This window comes from Neoarius graeffei, chromosome 9, assembly GCF_027579695.1.
Source record: "Neoarius graeffei isolate fNeoGra1 chromosome 9, fNeoGra1.pri, whole genome shotgun sequence".
Taxonomy (NCBI): domain Eukaryota; kingdom Metazoa; phylum Chordata; class Actinopteri; order Siluriformes; family Ariidae; genus Neoarius; species Neoarius graeffei.
Window position 1 is genome coordinate 60,125,569 of NC_083577.1, and position 20,635 is coordinate 60,146,203.

General features: G+C 41.3%; 1 protein-coding gene across 3 annotated transcripts in view; it reads left to right on the forward strand.

Moving 5' to 3' along the window:
- Positions 1 to 20,635, forward strand: part of ubr3 (ubiquitin protein ligase E3 component n-recognin 3) — a 111,521-nt gene that overhangs the window by 38,662 nt on the left and 52,224 nt on the right. For all 3 annotated transcript variants that reach the window (XM_060929990.1, XM_060929991.1, XM_060929992.1), the window contains exons 23-26: positions 6,062 to 6,504; positions 8,104 to 8,192; positions 15,588 to 15,737; positions 16,557 to 16,690. In XM_060929990.1, the coding sequence (XP_060785973.1) occupies positions 6,062 to 6,504; positions 8,104 to 8,192; positions 15,588 to 15,737; positions 16,557 to 16,690 (816 nt within the window). The remainder of the gene's footprint in view (positions 1 to 6,061; positions 6,505 to 8,103; positions 8,193 to 15,587; positions 15,738 to 16,556; positions 16,691 to 20,635) is intronic.

Here is a 20,635-nt window from a genome sequence, read left to right on the forward strand (position 1 = left end):
CAAAGCTGATCTGTCAACTGCTACACAAGAAAGTTGGAACCTGACTGATAAACAATATTGTTTATATAGTGAAGTCCATGCCTCAACGAATTCAAGCCATCATAAAAGCCAGAGGAGGTGCAATAAAAGTACTAGTTATGATTTTATTTATTTATTTATTGGTTCATGATTTCCATAACTTTTTCTTCTACTTGATTTTTTTTTAAATTGCCATTAATTACAATTTCATTTAATGTTTTTGAGGTATATTTTACAAAGCCAGAATGTTCAGCTTTTTAAATAAAATAATTGTCATATCAGTTGGTTTTTTTTTTTTTTGCTACAAAGTAAAACAGCTGCATGAACATCCTCCAAGAGTAGTGATTCCATTTATTTTTTATTTTTGCCAGGGGTTGTAAACATCATTTTTAATAAAACTGTACTCTGAAGGGTAAGTCTAGGAATAAAAAGTTCCATGGCTTCAATAAATAGACAAAATGTATTGTACATATTTCAATGAGCATAATATTTGAATTGTTAAATTGTTTTTTTTTAAATTAAAGAAATAAACAAACACAGACTAGCATACTTTATAAAGAAATAAACAAACAGACTAGCGTACTTTATAAAGAAATAAACAAACACAGACTAGCGTACTTTATAAAGAAATAAACAAACTCAGACTAGCGTACTTTATAAAGAAATAAACAAACACAGACTAGCGTACTTTATAAAGAAATAAACAAACTCAGACTAGCGTACTTTATAAAGAAATAAACAAACTCAGACTAGCGTACTAAAATAAATAAATAAATAAATTTCTACTAATGGCGTCCATGGAATATAGCTTACTTGAGTTTGAGATGTTGTTTGAGAACCCTTGGTGTAAATAATTAATATCTGGCATGTTTTAAGTGGTATTGCTCATTTTCATTCCACAGAGCTCCAGAAGGTTGACAGGGAATTGGAGAGAGGTAGCTGGAATTTGGGAATGACTGGCCTGGAATTTGGGAATGATTTGGATTGTTTGGAAGTGTAAAACAAATGATTGGGAGTGAGCTGTGTGAGACAAGTCCAGGCTTGATCTCTCTGGATGCAAAGACCTGAGCATTCAGTGAAAATTTTATTTATTTATTTTTTGGAAGATGTTCCTTGTCTCCCTTTTAAAAAGGGACTAAATGGTGTAATAAACGTGCATGATGTTTAATGTCTAACATGCATTATGTCTAATGATCTGATCTGTTGGAGCTGCAATTCTTGTCCTGTAAAATGTGGTTCTGCGTCTGTGAAGTGTCAGTGCTTGTGTGATTTTTGCCTTCTGGAGTTTCATGGCTGGCACCTTTGCAGTGTGGCGAACTAATTACATGTTGAGCTGTGTGTGTGTGTGTGATTTGATGGATGTGTCTCTGCTAGTTCAGCTGTAACTAGCAGTCAGGGGGACTGACCATGGTTTTTATTTAAATTATTATTTTTTAAATTACCCATTAGCACTGTTAGATTTAATAGGTGGGCTATTTGCCAAACTCTGGTACCTGCTAAGGGACTTTATTGAAAGGACATTCTTCTTCTTTAGTGTTCTGCCTGATGCAGGTCCACTCTGGCAGCTCCAGCCATCAAAGTTTCTAGGGAAGAATTGCAGTAGTGGTTTCCTGTTCTTGTCTTCTACCGGATTTATTATATTTTCTCCGCTCAACCATTCTCTCACACACGTTTAACCTAGTTGACCTAACCGCATGTCTTTGGACTGTGGGGGGGACCAGAGCACCCAGAGGAAACCCATGTAGATACTGGGCAAACATGCAAACTCCACTGTGCTTGAACCCAGAACCTTCTTGCTGAGAGGTGACAGTGCTAACCACTACACCACTGTGCTGCTGATCGGACGTATGCTAGAACATTTACCTTGTGTAAATCTCTGGACCCTATAGAGTGAAGAGAGTAAGGGATGAATATAACTTGGCACTTTTCCACCCAACAATGATGTACACCTAAACTAAACTGAGTGAAGATTTGTTCCCTGATCAAGTGTTTTGTATCCAGACCCTCTTTGGATGTCTGTGTGTTGCATATAGAGCATGACACGGGAGTGGATTTTCACTCCCATCCCATCCCGCTCCCAGAGAAAAAAATCCCATCCCGTCCCAATCCCGTGGCGGAGTAAAAAGACAAATCCCGGGGGCGTCGTGGCTCAGGTGGATAAGGCGCCATACCATAAATCCGGGGACCCGGGTTCGATTCCGGCCCGAGGTCATTTCCCGATCCCTCCCCGTCTCTCTCTCCCGCTCATTTCCTGTCTCTACACTGTCCTATCCAATAAAGGTGCAAAAAGCCCAAAAAAAATCTTTAAAAAAAAAAGACAAATCCCATCCCGTCCCACTCCTGTAGAATGATTCCCAATCCCATCCCGCTCCCACTCAAAATGACTCCCACTCCCATCCCACTCCCGTTTTTTTTTTTTTAAATAAGTTAAGTCATTCAGACAGTTAATGGTTTTTGTTTTTAGATGTTTTTCATTCAGTTTCATCAGTTTATCATGGGTGTAATCCATGGTTACATATCCAAACAAAAATAGGCAGCCGTGGGCTAGGGAGTTGGTCTTTAGATCAGAGGGTTGCTGGTTCAAATCCTGCCCTTACCATGGCTTAAGTGCCCTTGAGCAAAGCACTTAACCCCACATTGCTCCAGGTTGTAATCAGTTCCCTGTAGTAACTAAGTTGCTTTGGATAAAAAAAGCAGCTTAGTGTAATGTAATAATGCAATGTAAATACCTGTAGTCGTTTGAGATGGAGGCCAGTTAAACCAACACAGTACATTGGTCACACCGTATCTATTTATGTCCATCTTAATTAAATTAATCCCAACATGTTGCAAAAATGTAGCTTTTTTATTTGGTTCCCTTAAAGCATTAACATTGAAGTACCAACCTTAGATTGGTGTAATAAAAAAGTGCAAAGTGACAACTTTTTGCCCAATGAATTCTAACATGTGTGAACCTAAAGAATCACATCATTTAACTTTGATCAGGTTTGCAAAATGTGTATTTTTTTTTATTTCTTTCAGTCAATTTCAAATAGATTTTTAACCATTTTTAAGACACTGGTTGTTACACCTAGGATAGGTCACAAACAAAAAATAAGCGCCCATCACTATTGATATGTTGTCCTGCCCTTTAATATCTGTCTACGCATAGGATAACTGAGAAACTTCCTTTTTATGAACAGGGCATGTGAAGAAATTGACAAAACTGAATTTGACTTTGCCCCTGAAAACATCAAATGGTACAACCACAACAAAAGTAAAAAAAAAATATATATATATATATATATATATATATATATATATATATATATATATATATAGCGCACATTATGTACAGGGTGTCCCAAAAAATGTATACACACTTTAAATCATTGTAAAGTAGGTGTTTAGAATGTACAGACCTTAATTTAGTATTTTGTCATCACTTGTTCTCAAAAACTGACATTCAGTCTGGTCAAGGCACTGCTGAGTACGTGAAATCACAATTCTCTTGGAATTACTGCACTGACCTTCAGTGACTCTTGCAGGTCTCATAAACTTTAAACATCAGTTTAAGAACAGGTGGTGACAAAACAATAAAATGATGTCTGTAAATTAAACTTTGAATATTATGTACATTTTATTAAAGACCAACATTACAGTGATTTAAAGTGTGTGCATTTTTTCGGAACACCCTGTATTTACTATACAGTATGCAAGTGTATGTGTGAAAAACTGTTACTTAATGCCATTACATGTTGCAAACGGTCGCAGGTCTTGTCTACACATGCAGGCTATTTTATCAGTGATGCGAGTCTTCACCGGACCCGGCTCCATGGGGGGGCGAAAGGGGGCATCGCCCCCTTGTGGCTACAGCCCCGCCTCCTCAACGGAGACTCAGATCACTTAATTGTTTTCTTATGAAAATATAATGTATTATAGACGTATTAATAATTTGCATTTTCAAATACGAAATATTAAGTGGTTGCGCATGGCACAAAAATACATTTCACATAAATCACTACTAAAACTGGCACGGTAGGACAAATCTGATTGGTTGTTATGGCACTTACAAGTGCACTGTCTCTGCAATATCCTGTAATATGCAGTCAGTTTACGGGAGTAGTCTTTCCCCCACCGAATTAAACGAATTCGATCACAATATTGTGAATCCATTTTCTTTCTTTGTAGGCTAAGTTTATCTCCGTTTATGTTGGTGTATGTGTTCATATATGGTCCGCTTTGTGCGCAAATAGCGTAAGAATGTGTCGTTGACGGCCCCCCCCCAATGCAGCGGGGGTGAAAATTCATCAGAGTGTTTTGTCCCCTACACGCCTAAACTGGGATCGCGGATTAAGTGGTTAGCGTTGACTCGGTGCGAGTCAGGAAGGCTATTACTGGTGCAGCTGCGGGGTCTGTTGATTTTTTTTAAATTATGATTTTGGCCGCCGAGCCAAGTACCTTAGACTTGCATTGACATTTTTGTTTTCATGCCACGGAGCTATTTGTATGTATTTTAAATGTAAAGGACTTGCCTGTAGGTTTGTGTGTGTTGTTTTATGTTTGGCATCTTTCTGGTTGTAACGCGTGTCTGTGAGAAAATTGGAGGGGAGGGTTAACAGGTGGGCACGGGTGTTGATAAACCACAACTGCCCTGGTAATATGCCACATGATTTTCCCGTACTAAAGCAACCTTCGGGGCCGTGGTTTTGTGGTTGGCGCAGTTAATTGTTTGAAACACGTTGTCAGACCGCCATCACTACTACACACTATATGAAAAATATTTGCCCCCTTGCGATTTCTAATTGCCCCCTTAAACTGTTCCTGGCGCCGGGCCTGGTCTTCACGCCGGCAGGCAACTTGCGTTTGATATACGTAATAATTTTGGGTTGGGGGGGCAACGGATTTACGCGTGTGTCTTTTCAGCCCACTTGTGCCAGATTCGCTTGTATACTTCACAAGTATGAGGCACGATTTACACGCTGCATATATTGTTTGCTCACCGTCCATTTCGACTCTATTAAATTTCTGGAGCACAGACGACTTCCCTGACAGTGCTACGAGTTGTACTGAGGTGTCTTTGTTTTTCACCTTACTTTGCAGGTCACTCTTCATTTTTTCTCCGTTGCATCAGAGACCGACTTTGGTTGCATCTCATGTTCTTCATTTGATTTCGTGCCGCCTTTACAGCATGCAAGTTCCGGTAGCGGAAGTCAAAGCATTGTTGGAAGTGTAGTTCTTTAGACTGTTTTTGGTTCATTGAAAGAGGACTGTAAAAACGACGTTCCCACTCCCGTCCGCTGTAAAAACGACGTGTCCGCTCCCGTTGATTTTTTTTATTCCCGTCCCATCCCAATCACGGGATGAATTAAATTTAGATTCCCATCCCGTGGGAATCCCACGGGATTCACGTGACCCGCGGGAATTCCCGACAAATGTCATGCTCTAGTTGCATATGCATCCAAGTAGGTGGATCTCTGGTAGGTTTTTGACTGGTGACCCTTTCCATCAGTTTCCAAAGACCAGAACAAAGATTTGAGGAACTTTAAGGGCTGACTTAACTTTTTGCATATAGATTTACGTGAGAGAAAGCGGCCAACAAAACTGGATCTCTTGGGCTTTCCGTTGTACTCGGTGGGAATATTAAACACTGTGGTCCCACCACCCCAATGTCTGTTGTCTAGGTGAATGCAAAGAATTGTGTCTAGAGTCGATCAGTGTCAGACTGCATGTCCTTTTTGTCAAGAAGGTTAAGCATAATTCAGCATGGTAAATATTTTCACAGGGAATTGACCCATACCTTTTTAAAATATGAGATGATTGATTTGTTGCCATACCACCTGGTCCTGTGGAAAAGTGCTGTTAGTGCTCTAGCTGGATCATTTTCTCATTATTCGTCTATAAATAATCTGGGCAATTAAAGCTCGTGATGGTGACTGAAATCAGTGCATCATGCTTGCCCTTTTTACCTCTGGTCTACACTCCTTTTAAATATTCTAATGTTAAGGAATGCAATTTTTATTTTATATATTATTTGTTTATTTACTGTTTGTCTCTCCATCAGAACTTGCGTGAGGCTCAGTTATTCAGCCTGGTGGCTGAGCGCAGGAGGAAGTTCCAGGAGATTATAAACCGCAGTAACCACGAGGCCAACCAGGCTGTACGGCCAAAGTCGTCTTCGCGCTGGCTTCCCCCAGGCTCTCCTCCTCAGATGGTCACTGAGATACTAGAGATAAGGGAGAGTATGCTGTCCTTACTGGTCAAACTGCACCAGAAACTGTCAGCCAAGCAGAACTCACTGACTCCGAGCTGGCTGGAGGAGGCTGAACCAGCACACCATACACATGGAGATGGAATCACTGCCATCGAGAGGATCCTGGCCAAGGCAGCATCACGCAGCAGACATAGCAAAAGATGTCTGCAAGAGATTTGTGGCAAAGTGTGTCCACCTGTGCCTCCTAAAAAGAACAGCCCAGGAGAAAAGAAGAGCATGGATAAAGAGGAGAGGTGTGTGTGTGTGTATACTAAGGATGTAAGGATACAACTCCTATATCATGGTCTTTAATATGCCTAGTATTTTCAAAGTGAAGATTGGGCAAATATTACATTTTATTTAGTTAAGGACATTTTAGCCATCAACGCACGCATGCATGCAGCAAAGTGTTCATCTCATCTCATTATCTGTAGCCACTTTATCCTGTTCTACAGGGTCGCGGGCAAGCTGGAGCCTATCCCAGCTGACTACGGGCGAAAGGCGGGGTACACCCTGGACAAGTCGCCAGGTCATCACAGGGCTGACACATAGACACAGACAACCATTCACACTCACATTCACACCTACGGTCAATTTAGAGTCACCAGTTAACCTAACCTGCATGTCTTTGGACTGTGGGGGAAACCGGAGGACCCAGAGGAAACCCACACGAACACGGGAAAAACATGCAAACTCCGCACAGAAAGGCCCTCGCCGGCCACGGGGCTCGAACCCAGACCTTCTTGCTGTGAGGTGACAGCGCTAACCACTACACCACCGCGCTGCCGCAAAGTGTTCATTAAGAGAAAATCTATTTCTTCTGCCTGTGTAGGTCTGTGTATTTTCTGAAGCTAAACAGTGTTGATTTTTATCTTTTCATTTGCATTCTGTTAATTGATTTTGCTTGCTTGTATGTTTTTTCCACCACTAGCATCAAAAAGCCAATGTTTACCTGAGTGCAACAAAATAATGTGGAAATACTGTTTTTCTGCTTCTTAAAATCACCTGGTTTTAAGTTAATTCCAGGCATGTGGCTTGATATGTCACATTATCTATGCTGGTATATTGTAACACTTTTTCGTTCTCACTAAGATTTCCTTTTTTGGCGTACCATTGTCTCGGATTATACAGATTCCTGGTATGGTTGTGGTAGAAATAATGCCAATTGCATTGTTTAGTCTTCATAGTGCTGCAGTTACTCCAGTCCTGTTGTTCCCAGCTGTGCTCATTTCAATTGATCTGAATCGTGCCTTTTACTAGATTCTAGTGGATAGACACACTTTTTCTAAAGGTGATGGAACAGCCTATAAGTCTTCCATTAGCACCTGTTATTATGAGGCAGGCGCCACCTGCAAGTCAAGACAAAATCGCACACCTACACTTTAGCTGATGGTTACCATGGAAACAGTGCTTGGTCATGGCTTTGGATCATGCGTTTTTCAATGTCGCATCTTTCTCCCTGATGCTGTCAGTGGCGGGAACTGAAGTGTGTCGTTCCTGTCTGCACTACTTTGTCCTTTTTATTAAGCTGGTCTGTTTGCTGCCCGAGTATGTAGACAGTAGAGGAACACAGCCAAATCCTGACATTTACGTAGTTCCCATTGAGCATGATTAGCAGGTGTTCATTTAGTGGAAGGCTAATGATGGGAGAGAAAATCATGTCAAGCATAATTTGCGGATGACCTCAACCAAGGAAAAATGTCTATACAATCTGTATCTGCTGTACAGTGTTGCATCTAATCTTACCATTGCTGCCTTTAAAGTTACACACGTTAACTGGTTTTATTGTTTGATGATTTATTGATGGACATTTTATTGACTCTTCTCACATTTACTCCTCTCCACTGTCTCAGGCGGCAGAGGGCCAGGGAGAGACAGCAGAAACTACTGGCTGAATTTGCCTCCAGGCAAAAAAGCTTCATGGAGACAGCCATGGATGTTGGTAAGCATAGTAATTACTCTAGAATTGGTGCTTTTAAGGTTGGTTAAAATAAAGGCACTCGGAGTGGTTCCTTCTTAAGTTACAACCCCAATTCCAAAAAAGTTGGGACGCTGTGTAAACTGTAAATAAAGACAGAATGCGATAATTTACAAATCATGGAAATGCTATATTTAATTGAAAATGGTACAAAGACAACGTATCATATATTGAAACAAATTTTGTTTTTGAGAAATATATGCTCATTTTGAATTTGATGTCAGCAACATCTTTCAGAAAAGTTGGGACAGGGACGTGTTTACCGCGGTGTTGCATCATCTCTACTGTTAACAACGCTCTGTAAACGTTTGGGAACTGAGGAGACCAGCTGCTGTAGTTTTGAAAGAGAAATGTTGTCCCATTCTTACCTGATGTACAATTTCAGATGCTCAACAGTTCAGGGTCTCCTTTGTCATATTTTGCGCTTCATAATGCGCCAAATGTTTTAAAAGGGAGACAGGTCTGGACTGCAGACAGGCCAGTTTAGCACCTGGACTCTCTTACTATGGAGCCATGTAGTGTTAATATGCACAGAAAGCGTTTCGGCATTGTCTTGCTGAAAGAAGGAAGGCCTTCCCTGAAAAAGATTTAGTCTGGATGGCAGCATATTGCTCTGAAACGTGTGTATATATCATTCAGCATTAATGATGCCTTCCCAGATGTACAAGCTCCTCATGTCATGTGTACTAATGCCCCCTCATACCATCACAGATGCTGGCTTTTGAACTGCGCACTGATAACAAGCCAGATGGTCCCTCTCCTCTTTAGCCTGGAGGACGTGGTGACCATGAGTTCTAAAAAGAATTTCTACTTTTGATTCATTAGACAGTTTTCCACTTCACCTCAGTCCATCGTAAAAGAGCTCGGGCCCAGAGAAGGGGGTGGTGTTTCTGGATATTGTTTATATCTGGTTTTAACTTGCATTTGTGGACGCAGTAATGAAGTGTTTTCACAGACGATGGTTTTCTGAAGTGTTCCTGAGCCCATACAGTGATTTCCACTACAGACACATGTCTGCTTTTAATGCAGTGCCTCCTGAGGGCCTGAAGATCACAGGCATCCAATGTCAGTTTTCAGCCTTGTCTCTTGCATACAGAGATTTCTCCAGATTTCTCTGAATCTTTTCATGATATTATGGACCATGGATGATGTGATCCCCAAATTCTTTGCAGTTTTATATTGAGGAACGTTATTCTTAAATTGTTGCACTGTTTGCTCACACAGTCTTTCACAGAGCGGTGAACCCCGCCCCATCTTTACTTCTGAGAGACTCCGCCTCTCTAGGATGCTCTTTTTATACCCAATCATCTTACTGACCTGTTGACAATTAACCAAATTAGTTTAACATTACGCAACTTTTTCAGTCTTTTGTTGCCCCTGTCCCAACTTTTCTGAAAAATGTTGCTGACATCAAATTCAAAATGAGCAGAAATTTTTCGAAAAACAATAAAACTTCTCAGCTCCAACATGTGATATGTTGTCTTTGTACTATTTTCAATGAATTGTAGGGTTTCCATGATTTGCAAATCTTCTCATTCTGTTTTTATTTAGATTTTACACCGTGTCCCAACTTTTTTGGAATTGGGGTTGTAGTTTGCTTGACCAAAATTTGACAACACTCTTCCTGTCTTGCTCCATATGCATTCAGTAATATAGTGAATATCATATATTTTTGCAGACATAAACTTCTTGGAAGTCCTTGAAGGAAAGTGCTTCATTGGGGGTTAAGCAAGCAAGCAAGGGGACACCTACTGTATAGCATCCCAGGCCTTGTTAGCGCGCGTGTACACGTGCGTGCGCGCGCTGCTTTCTCAGGGGAAACGGCTCACTGGTTGAGGGGACAGTAGATCAGAGTGCTAACAGTACTGTAGACACTGAGGGACTGACCCCATGTGGAGTTGTTAAGGGATGAATAATGTTGGAATTCAGCACTTAGCAGCACTAAATATAACTCCACTTCATGGTATAGAGCACAGTGTGTGTATAACGGGGCACCAGAAAACACATCATGATGATGTACATACCACTAATGTATGCAAATTTGTGCATGTCATGTATTTCTAGCAAATTTGCATGTGGAGAATTTCCAAGTGTGGTACAAGTGATCGTTCTCTAACTGGGAAGATGGGCTTTATATTTTCTCTGAGCCCTATTTCATACTTTGGCCCAGCATGTCAGCTCTAGCCCCAGTAACCGTGGTCCAATAAAACTTAATTCTTGCAGACGTCTATGCAGTAAGGGGTTTATCAGGAGCATTTTTTTTCCCTTTTCTTTCTGCCAAGTCTGGGTTTGTTGAACTGAAGCAGAATGGCAATGGCGGCTGTGGTAATCCCCCCCATTTGATTCTGTTTAAATAGATCGTCTTAATTCCTTTCCACCAGTAGTGGCAAAAAAAAAAAAAAAAGTTAGCTCATTTTAAGATTTTGTATGAAAAGCTGTCGAGTATGCTCGCTGGTGCCCTGTCTGACATTGACCCCCTGGGTGTATGTGCTTTCCATTTTATTGAATGGAAAAATGATCACTCCTACACAAACGCCTTTTCTCTGTCTGTGTGACTGATAGAAAAGGTCACTGAAACTCAGTATTTGAGGTGGAAATTTGCCAAGCAAGGCGACTTGATCAAGCACATCTGCACTAATAATTGTTTCACCTTTTTTTTTTTTTTTTTTTTTTTTTTTAATTTTATTTTATTTTTAAATCTGGGAAATGAAACTAAGAGAAACGTGACTTTTAATAAGAGCATTGCATTTGGATTCGGACATAGATGTTTGACATATAAACAAGGTTTCAAATATTTATCAGCTGGGCTTTTTTTTTGGGCATCTGTGTTTTCAAGATTCAAAAGATAATTTAAATGACTTCATGAAACATTTCAACATGTTTTCATGAAACATTCCTTTTTCCACATCTGTGTATGATTCTGTTAAGAGTTGTTGTGGGGGGGGATAGTCCCCCCCCCCCCCCCCCCCCCCCCCCCCCAAACACATACACACTTGCTTGTGATTTTGTGCTTTATTGGTCTTTCTGTATTAGAATGTCAAATGTAATGTTCTCAGACTCTGTGCACATTTGGTCTTTTGATAAGCCTTGTTCTGGGGGTGTGTGTGTGTGTGTGTGTGTGTGTGCGCGCGCACACCAGGAATGGCTTTTTGTGAGATTGCCCCAGGCCCACACTGTCGCATTGACTTCCAAACAAAACACTTTTTCCCAGCTGTCTTGCCCCCTAAAGCAATAAATCAATCCAAACACACTGGCATTTGTTGCCCTATGTTATAATTGAATTGAACACACTAACATTGAAAAAGTAATTAATCTTCAGAGATGGAGGTCATTTGAAATTGTGAAAAGTACTAGATGGTGAAGGATGTGTAGGCAAGTTGAACAATAGTCACAAAATCTAAAGTGCGGTGGTGTTGATGAAAAAACACAATGTATTTGTGGTCAGAAGTTTACTTACATAGCCATGAATGTCATGACCATATTGGGTTTTCAATAATTTCTTTGAACTGCTTTCTGCCACCGGGGGGAATTGTACAACATCTTTTAAGAAGAAAAAACAAGAATCTGGTGCAGAAGTTTTAGTTTATTTCGGGCTTTCTGAAGTCAACACAGGGTCAAAAATGTGTATAAACAGTATGTCCACTTGGATTATTAATTCAGTGGCGCTGAAGGTTCCAAAATGTCTTAACTTTCCAAGGCCTCTTAACTTCCTATCAATGATCATGATCGACTACAGCTTGTACCTCCTTGGTACAAACATGAAAGTATTTGTTTGACAGTGCTGATCTGAGAAACAGGATTATAGATTTACACAACTGAAGAATGTCTCTGGGAGCCGTTTCTAAACAACTGCAGACTCGAAGATCAGTAGTTCAAACAACTGTATGAAAGTAAAAGCTATTGGGAGGAGTAGCCACTTTGCTGGAAAAAAGACCCAATCCATCTCCCTCAGTGGAGAGGAAATTGATTTGGATGGTCAGAAACAACCCAGGAACCACCAAGGCATAGGCCTGCCATGAACGAGAAGCTGCTGGAACACCAGCATCGTTGTTTACAGTCAAGCGAGTTTTACACATTGCCGTGGACCTGAGAGACTGCTGTCCCAGAAAGAAGCCCCTGCTCCAAAATTGACACCTTTCAAGCTTGAACAATGTTTGCCGCTGACCATGTGGGCAAAGAAAAAGTGGTAAGTTATCATGGTCAGATGGGACAAAGCTTGAGTTGTGAGGAGCACTGTACTAGCTGTTAAGCGTGGTGGTGGTGGTGGTAGCAGCATCATGCTCTGGGGCTGTTTTACTGCTGGGGAACTGGTGAATGGAATAATGGAGGACAACTTCATTTCTTCAGTATAACCTCAATCCATCAGAAACTTGGACACGATTGGATGTTCCAACAGGACACTGACCTCAAACACACATCAATGCTGGTTGTGGAATGGATAAAGCAGGCTAACTTGACACTTGAACCTTGCCCTTAAAGGAACAGTCCACCATACTTCCATAATGAAATATGCTCTTATCTGAATTGAGACGAGCTGCTCCGTACCTGTCCGAGCTTTGCGCGACCTCCCAGTCAGTCAGACGCAGTCAGACGCGCTGTCACTCCTGTTAGCAATGTAGCTAGGCTCAGTATGGCCGATGGTATTTTTTGGGGCTGTAGTTAGATGCGACCAAACTCTTCCGCGTTTTTCCTGTTTACATAGGTTTATATGCCCAGTGATATGAAACAAGTTCAGTTACACAAATTGAAACGTAGCGATTTTCTATGCTATGGAAAGTCCGCACTATAATGACAGGCGTACTAACACCTTCTGCACGCTTCGACAGCGCATTGATACGGAGCTCAGATATCAATGCACTGCTGAAGCGCGCAGAAGGTGTTAGTACGCCTGTCATTATAGTGCGGACTTTCCATAGCATAGAAAATCGCCACGTTTCAATTTGTGTAACTGAACTTGTTTCATATCACTGGTCATATAAACCTATGTAAACAGGAAAAACGCGGAAGAGTTTGGTCGCATCTAACTACAGCCCCAAAAAATACCATTGGCCATACTGAGCCTAGCTACATTGCTAACAGGAGTGACAGCACGTCTGACTGACTGGGAGGTCGCGCAAAGCTCGGACAGGTACGGAGCAGCTCGTCTCAATTCAGATAAGAGCATATTTCATTATGGAAGTACGGTGGACTGTTCCTTTAACCCTACTGAAAATGTGTGACTTGTGCTTAAGTCAGGGCCATGCCAGCAAATACACAAATTTTAACTGAACTCTAATAATTCTGCCAAGAAGTGTGGTGAAATATATAAAATACACAACCAGAATTCTGCCAGAAGCTTGCTGATGGCCATCAAAAGTGTCTGGTCAAGGTGAACCTTGCTCAAGGACGTTTATACCAACCATTAGGTGTGCTGCATGTATAATTTTGACCCAATGTTGAGCTCCGAAAACCCCCAAATAAAAACTTTTATTTATTTAAAAAAAGAAGTTATACAGTCGGTCTTCTACAGAAAAAGAACAGTTCAAAGATGTAAGTGAAAGCCCACTATTGCCTTGATGTTCGTGTGTATAGAAACTGACCTGTGCATAATGATGGTATTGTCTGTTGTGATGTAGTGAAAGGTGTGCAACTTTTTCCACCATGAGAGATTACAGTAAATGCTCACACTAGCGGATTTGCTAAAATTTGATGTGCATTTACTGATCTAAGCAGCATGTGTATGGCTTGAGACCACCTATGCTTTTGAGTTTTATCAGATTCTTAACAGTATATCAAGATTTGTTGAATAGTCTGGACAGTGCATGCTATAATGATGAAAGAATGTGTTAATTATATCTAATGCCCTTACAGTTGAACATCATCTCAAATGGTGGTCTATGAGGCAGCTTCAAATATTGCCCAGATAAGAGCTTTTGTACACTACATTAAACATAACGTTCTTTTGTTTACACATGATTAGCCAAACCTTCATAATCTGTTAATTTAACCAGAAGAGGGCAGGAAAACAATGACGTCCTCATAATTTAGCTAATTAACTATTACCAGTCTACATCTCTTGTAACTCGTGTTCAGTTATTCTGTTTTACTCCCTATCCTCTCTCCTGCTCTCATTGTTGCTGTTTGTTTGTTTGCTTTTGGCAAATTCACAATTGATCGAAACGAACAGCGGTGTGAATTTCTGATTGCTGGAGTTCTTCCAAATCCTTTCTGGGCTTTGGTGGCAGTGCTGTATTTCACACACCATTTAAGCAGTGCCACGCAGCTGCCTGCTCCCATTTTAATGACTGTGGGATTGGAATCTGAGACGAAATATCGAACTCTCGTTCCTTTTCATATTGTTTCATCGCCTGTGCTTTTATCCTTACTTGAGGCTGTTTCAGTCTCATGAGCTACAAAAGCAATATGGTCCATTTGGAACCCACTCATGATCAAGCCAGTGTCCATCCTTGTTTTTTGTTTGTTTTTGTGTATGGACTTATCCAGCAACAGTGAGGTGGTGGATAAAAGTGTGAAGCAGTTCTCTGTTTGAGGGCAATTCCATGTAAATGTCAACCTCACCATGCAAAAATAAAGCAACATGTAATACATCAAAACCACTCCCAGAGATATCACCTAGGCCTGTATTTTACAGATGTGAATAAGTTGAACCAATTTGTAACCAACCTAATATGTCACTGTCAGTCTTTCTTATAATGTAAAACCCAAGCTAAAATCAACTTTGATCATGTACAATTCTATATTATTGCCACAAGCCACAGAAATGTATGCTAAAATCCACAAAACAGCAAAACAATAGCCATCCTAAATATTATTTAAGAACTTTGATAGTTTTAGCTGATATTTAGAGAGTTTTTCAAAGGGTTATGGTGGTTAAATTGCTGATTTTCTAAACATATGCCATGTCTATTTCAGATGCGTCACATCCATAACGGAATTTCGTCACATCCATAACGCTGACTTTTCCTTCCGAAACTCTGCATGAAATACAAAATATTTTAAACAAAGATTTTTTAATATTCACCTTGGACCCCTCTATCAAATGGATATATCCATTTCGACATTAGGTTTACGATTTCACAGAGTTTGATAAAAATGTACAGTCACCCAAGAAAAGTGATACTTTTTCTGTCACATCCATAACGCATCTTTTATTGGCATTTTCTGGCATGCCCTAGATGTACTATGGGAATTGTTCTTGTTCTATCACTTCTCCAGTATGGTACAGCCTTAAAATATGCAACACCTGTTTAAATACTGGGAGACAATAAAACATGCACTGGGTCATTTGTTGCCATTTTGAGTTCAAGTGTCACGTCCATAACGCTGGAATTGCTCACGAGCTCCTTTTTGTTTTTGTAGAATGTCCTGAAGTGGAGGCGGCGATGGACGTGAGCTCAGCCGAGCCTCTTGACACCGAGGTTCTCTATGACTGCGTAATATGCGGTCAGAGCGGCCCCTCTACTGAGGACAGACCTACGGGACTGGTGGTGCTACTACAGGCATCCTCAGGTGAACAAACGCGCCATACACTCATTGGTTATGTTTCAGCTTTTCTTATCTTTTATTTTCTTTTTCATTCTGGTGTCAAAGATCAGCCTCTGTACTACATTTAATCTGTGCAATTACAGGTTTCCATCAGCACGTGAAGCATTTTATAGCCAGTCTGTAATCTCATGCTGTTGCACAGCACAGTGTCGTTATAGGTCGATTAAACAGCCCCATTTATTTGCAGCACCTGAGCCTGGGAGCATTGCACCACTTCTTTTAATGACCCCACTTAGACGCCACCGTTTTAATTGCTTCATTCATCATACATGTTGATCCTCGAACAGACTCTAGCTTCTGTAGAGTAATTTCTGCCATGCTGATGTGGACACGGGAATCTCTCATTCAGTGTCATGAAAACGAATAGCTTGTTTTAGTAGTAATTACCACACTACAATGATGTACGGGGTAGCATGTGTGAAATGCACAGCGTCAAGGTCAAAACGGTGTCCTCTGGGATTCACTTACAAGACTTGATGTGTCAAAGCAGAAAAACTGTATACCGGTGGATAATGGACATTTTAAAGGGAGATCATTAGCAACGCTATTTTTGATCCACCTGTTAACTCGGTCATTTACAGTGTGATATAAATGAGAAGAACATACAGCTGTGAAAATGTTGCTGCTGTACAGATGGTGTGATGGGTGTCACAGTTTTGACATGGTACTTCATTACAGTATGCAAATGATACGTGTTCCATAAATGGAAATGTCAAAGTTAATTAGCATAGCGTTGTCATTCCTGAAAGGCGTGTGTGTGTGTGTGTGTGTGCATGGTTTCAGTGTTGGGGCACCGTTGCTGTAGCGACCAGGCAAAGCGACTCCCTACAAGTGACGATGAGCTGATCTTCACTGAAGACACGTGTGGGGCAACTAACGACGTTAGACTAGCACTTATGCAGCGTCACTTTAAAGAGGTATGTACAAGATGTGTTGTACCTGGTTCTGTCTCAGGCCCTGTTTACATTATTTCGAATCAGCGGATCATCAGATTAACGTTTTTAAAAGGATTCGCGTATACACAGCAACGCCAATACACGATTCGCGTGCACACAGCAACGCCAATACACGATTCGCGTGCACACAGCAACGCCAATACACGGATACGCTAATCACATGACTAATTAGACGGCACGTCACATGATCCCAGTGCATATCGGGCATGCGCAAGTCACTCACCACTTGCAAGTGGAAGGATGGCAAGCAAACACCTTCTCCAGCAGATAAACACACCTGGCTGTGATGTTCATGTTCTCACTGAGTTTAAGCGCCTGAAGGAGGTTGAAATGTGTAAATAAACCTCAGTGCAGCTCAGCGCTTCCTCCTGCGCTCCAAATCACTCCGCCCTGAACAGCGAGTGCCCTCTGGAGGGTGCGCACTCCGGCCCTGCGCAGCTCACAGAGCGCGCGAGTGAAGCTCACGAGCAGTGATTCGGGACTGAGCCGCTGTGTGTGTGATGCCAGCGAATCAGGAAGGTGGATGTCACAGTGACGTTGTCCAGTGACGACGTCAGCTAGAGCTCAGCACAGCGTATCCGCGTATCCTCAATGTTTACACAGCACCGGACCAGACACGAACTGGGTTGAATACGTGGGCCCTGGCGGATTCCCGTTTCCCGGCGTTTTAATGTGAACGGACAGTGCATCCGCGAAGAAAACGAGACAGATACGGTCTAATGTAAACTTGGCCTTTGGATATACACATGAGGCAGGGCTTTCCACTAAGGCTCATACTAGCCAGCCATGACAAATAAGTAGCCAGCCGGGGGGGTGGTAAACACAAACTCCTGTGCACGCAGTTCCCAGGATTAAATGTATTTTCCACAGACCATTTATTTATTCACTTTACTCAAATACAAAGTAAAATGGCAGTAAATCTTTTCTTTTCTTGCATATTGCATCATGAGGCGTTCCTGGCTTGTAAATCTTATTTTCGGTGCATGACACATTCACGCAGCTGAGCATGCTATGAATTAAGACGACAACGGTCTGCAGTGGGGCTACACAATTAAACACTCAGCGAACATTTCTCCATTTGTGTATGAAAATACACTCCAACCACTCAGTTTGGTTTCATTTACAACCAACGGTGTCTTTTGATGCCAGCACATAATTGAACTAGAGAGGACTGGTTTACCGGAGACAAAATAAGCGTCATCTCTGCTTCTGTTCCCTCTGACGGCCCCGACACACTAGCTACTGCCTCCGCCGAGTGCGCGCACACGCACACCGCATGTCAGGGCCGCGGATGAGTTACTCTCCCTTGATCAACGAAGTCGGCGGGGAATTTGTGGTTATTATCGGTACAAACAGCGCGAATCACAACTTAAATGACTGAGAGTTCAGTTTGACATTATTGTCAGTCCGTTAGATAAACATTTAATTTTATTAAAATCGAAAATTAATATTTAGAGCCTGTGGGCTACAAAAACAATAGTCATTAAAGTAGCCGGCTGGACTTAATTGTGTAGTCGGCTGTATGGCCGGCAGCCGGCGCTTGTGGAAAGCCCTGATGAGGTGTGTGCATGGGTTTTTATATATTAACCATTTCCAGTTCATAGTACGTGGAATCCTGGATGATCTGAATTGAATTGCTTGAAATGATCCTGAATTTTTCTGTTCTTAAATGCTGCTGGTGGACCAGTTACCACAGATCTGTAAGCGCAGATGTGCTCCGGAGCAGACTTAACGAGATTAGTTTTCAAATTTAGACGTTTTATACATTTTGGTCTTTTTTCTTTTTAAATTGCTTCAATTGTATTCATTTCTAAATGCATCTCTGTTTTTGGACAGATTTCATGTAACTGCCATTGTGAGTCTTTGATTTAATGGGGGGGAGGGGAAGTGCTCTTGTTTGTAGAAAAAGTGCCCATCGTTCGAGCAAGTTGCTCACATGTAGAGGTCATAAGTCTCTGCTACTTATAACTAGACGTTTTTCGTTTAAGTGGGAATGTGAGCGATTATTGGCGTTGCCAGTTACAATATAATTGTAAGAAGACTGTTGCACTCTTATTTGCACCCCCCCCCCCTTTTTTTTTGTTTGTTTTTTTTTAAATATGTACTGGTCTGTTCAGAATGGAGATTGAACTACGTCTATTTACATTAAACTATGCAAACTTTCTTTAGACGAGCAAATAAACCAACACTTGGGCAAAATTTCATTCATTTAAGGATATGCATTAACTATCAAATTCAGTGTGATTTTGAAAAATCTTGGACCATAAAGTTTGTTCTTGTGAAAGCCTTGATTTTCTGACTCTCTGATTTTAGTATCCTGCTGCCACATTAAACAAAACTATGCATGTTGTATTACATTGTGTGCAAGGCAAAAAAAAGAAATTCAAAGTTTTTTGACGGCCTCCTCAGGTCTCTGTACCGTTTGCATTAACCAGTTGCTGACTTGCTGATAATGATTTTTATACCTTTTCTGACTTCTCTGCCCTTTCCTTGCAAAATTGGAGCACAATTATTTAGAGCAAACTGATTTTGTTTAAGATAACTAAGTACCAGCCAAGAGTTTGGACACGCCTTCTGTCTCGTTTTCTTCGCGGATGCACTGTCCGTTTACATTAAACCGCCGGGAAACGGGAATCCGCCAGGGTCCACGTATTCAATCCAGATCATGTCAGCTCCGGTGCTGTGTAAACATTGAGAATACGCGGATACGCTGTGCTGAGCTCTAGCTGGCGTCGTCATTGGACAACGTCACTGTGACATCCACCTTCCTGATTCGCTGGTGTTGGTCATGTGACGCGACTGCTGAAAAACGGCGCGGACTTCCGCCTTGTATCACCTTTCATTAAAGAGTATAAAAGTATGAAAATACTGCAAATACTGATGCAAATACTGCCCATTGTGTAGTTATGATTGTCTTTAGGCTTGCCATCCTTCCACTTGCAAGTGGTAAGTGATGTGCGCTGGGATCACACACACAGCGGCTCAGTCCCGAATCACAGCTTGTGCACTTCACTCGCGCGCTGTGTGAGCTGCGCAGGGCCGGAGTGCGCACCCTCCAGAGGGCACTCGCTGTTCAGGGCGGAGTGATTTGGAGCGCAGGATGCCTGCGGAGCCGAGCGTATCCGCGTATTGGTATTGCTGTGTGCACGCAAATTGTGTATTGGTGTTGCTGTGTGCACACTAATCGTTTTAAAAACGTTAATCTGATGATCCGCTGATACGGTCTAATGTAAACCCCACCTAATTCAATATTGTGGGTGTTGGTGTGCCCCCCCCCCAAATAAAAATAATGATGGATGTCATTTCTCTTTACTTAGTTGAGTGGTTCTTGACATTAATATGGATCGCTACAGTTGTGGAATTTACTGTATTATTGATTGTTTGGTCTCAAACGCATTAAGAAGGCAAGAAATTGCACTAATTAGCTTTTGATGAGGCACCTGTTAATTGAAAAGCATCCCAGATGACTGCCTCATGAAGCTGGTTAAGATAATGCCAGTAGTGTGTAAAGCGTCAAGGTAAACTCTGGCTACTTTGAAGAATATTAAATATGAAACATATATTTTAACACTTTTTTTTTTTTTTCATTTACCACATAATTCCGTATATTATTTCATAGTTTTGATGTTTTCACTATTAATGTGTCCAAACTTCTGATTGGTGCTGTACGTGCAAAAACAAAATGGGGGGGGGAGAATAAAAGAAACCTGGAATCAGTACCTTTTTGTGAAGTATTTCTCTCTCATTAAAAAGTTTGTTTCTACAAAGTCCACCTGCGTGTTATACCTTTCCCAGAAAAGTGAGATGTTGGACGATGAGATGAGCACTCTCTGTTTTGCCTGCTCCACTTTCCCCACTGATGATTATACACTGAGAGAGAAGAAAAAAAAACAATATGTCCTCCTG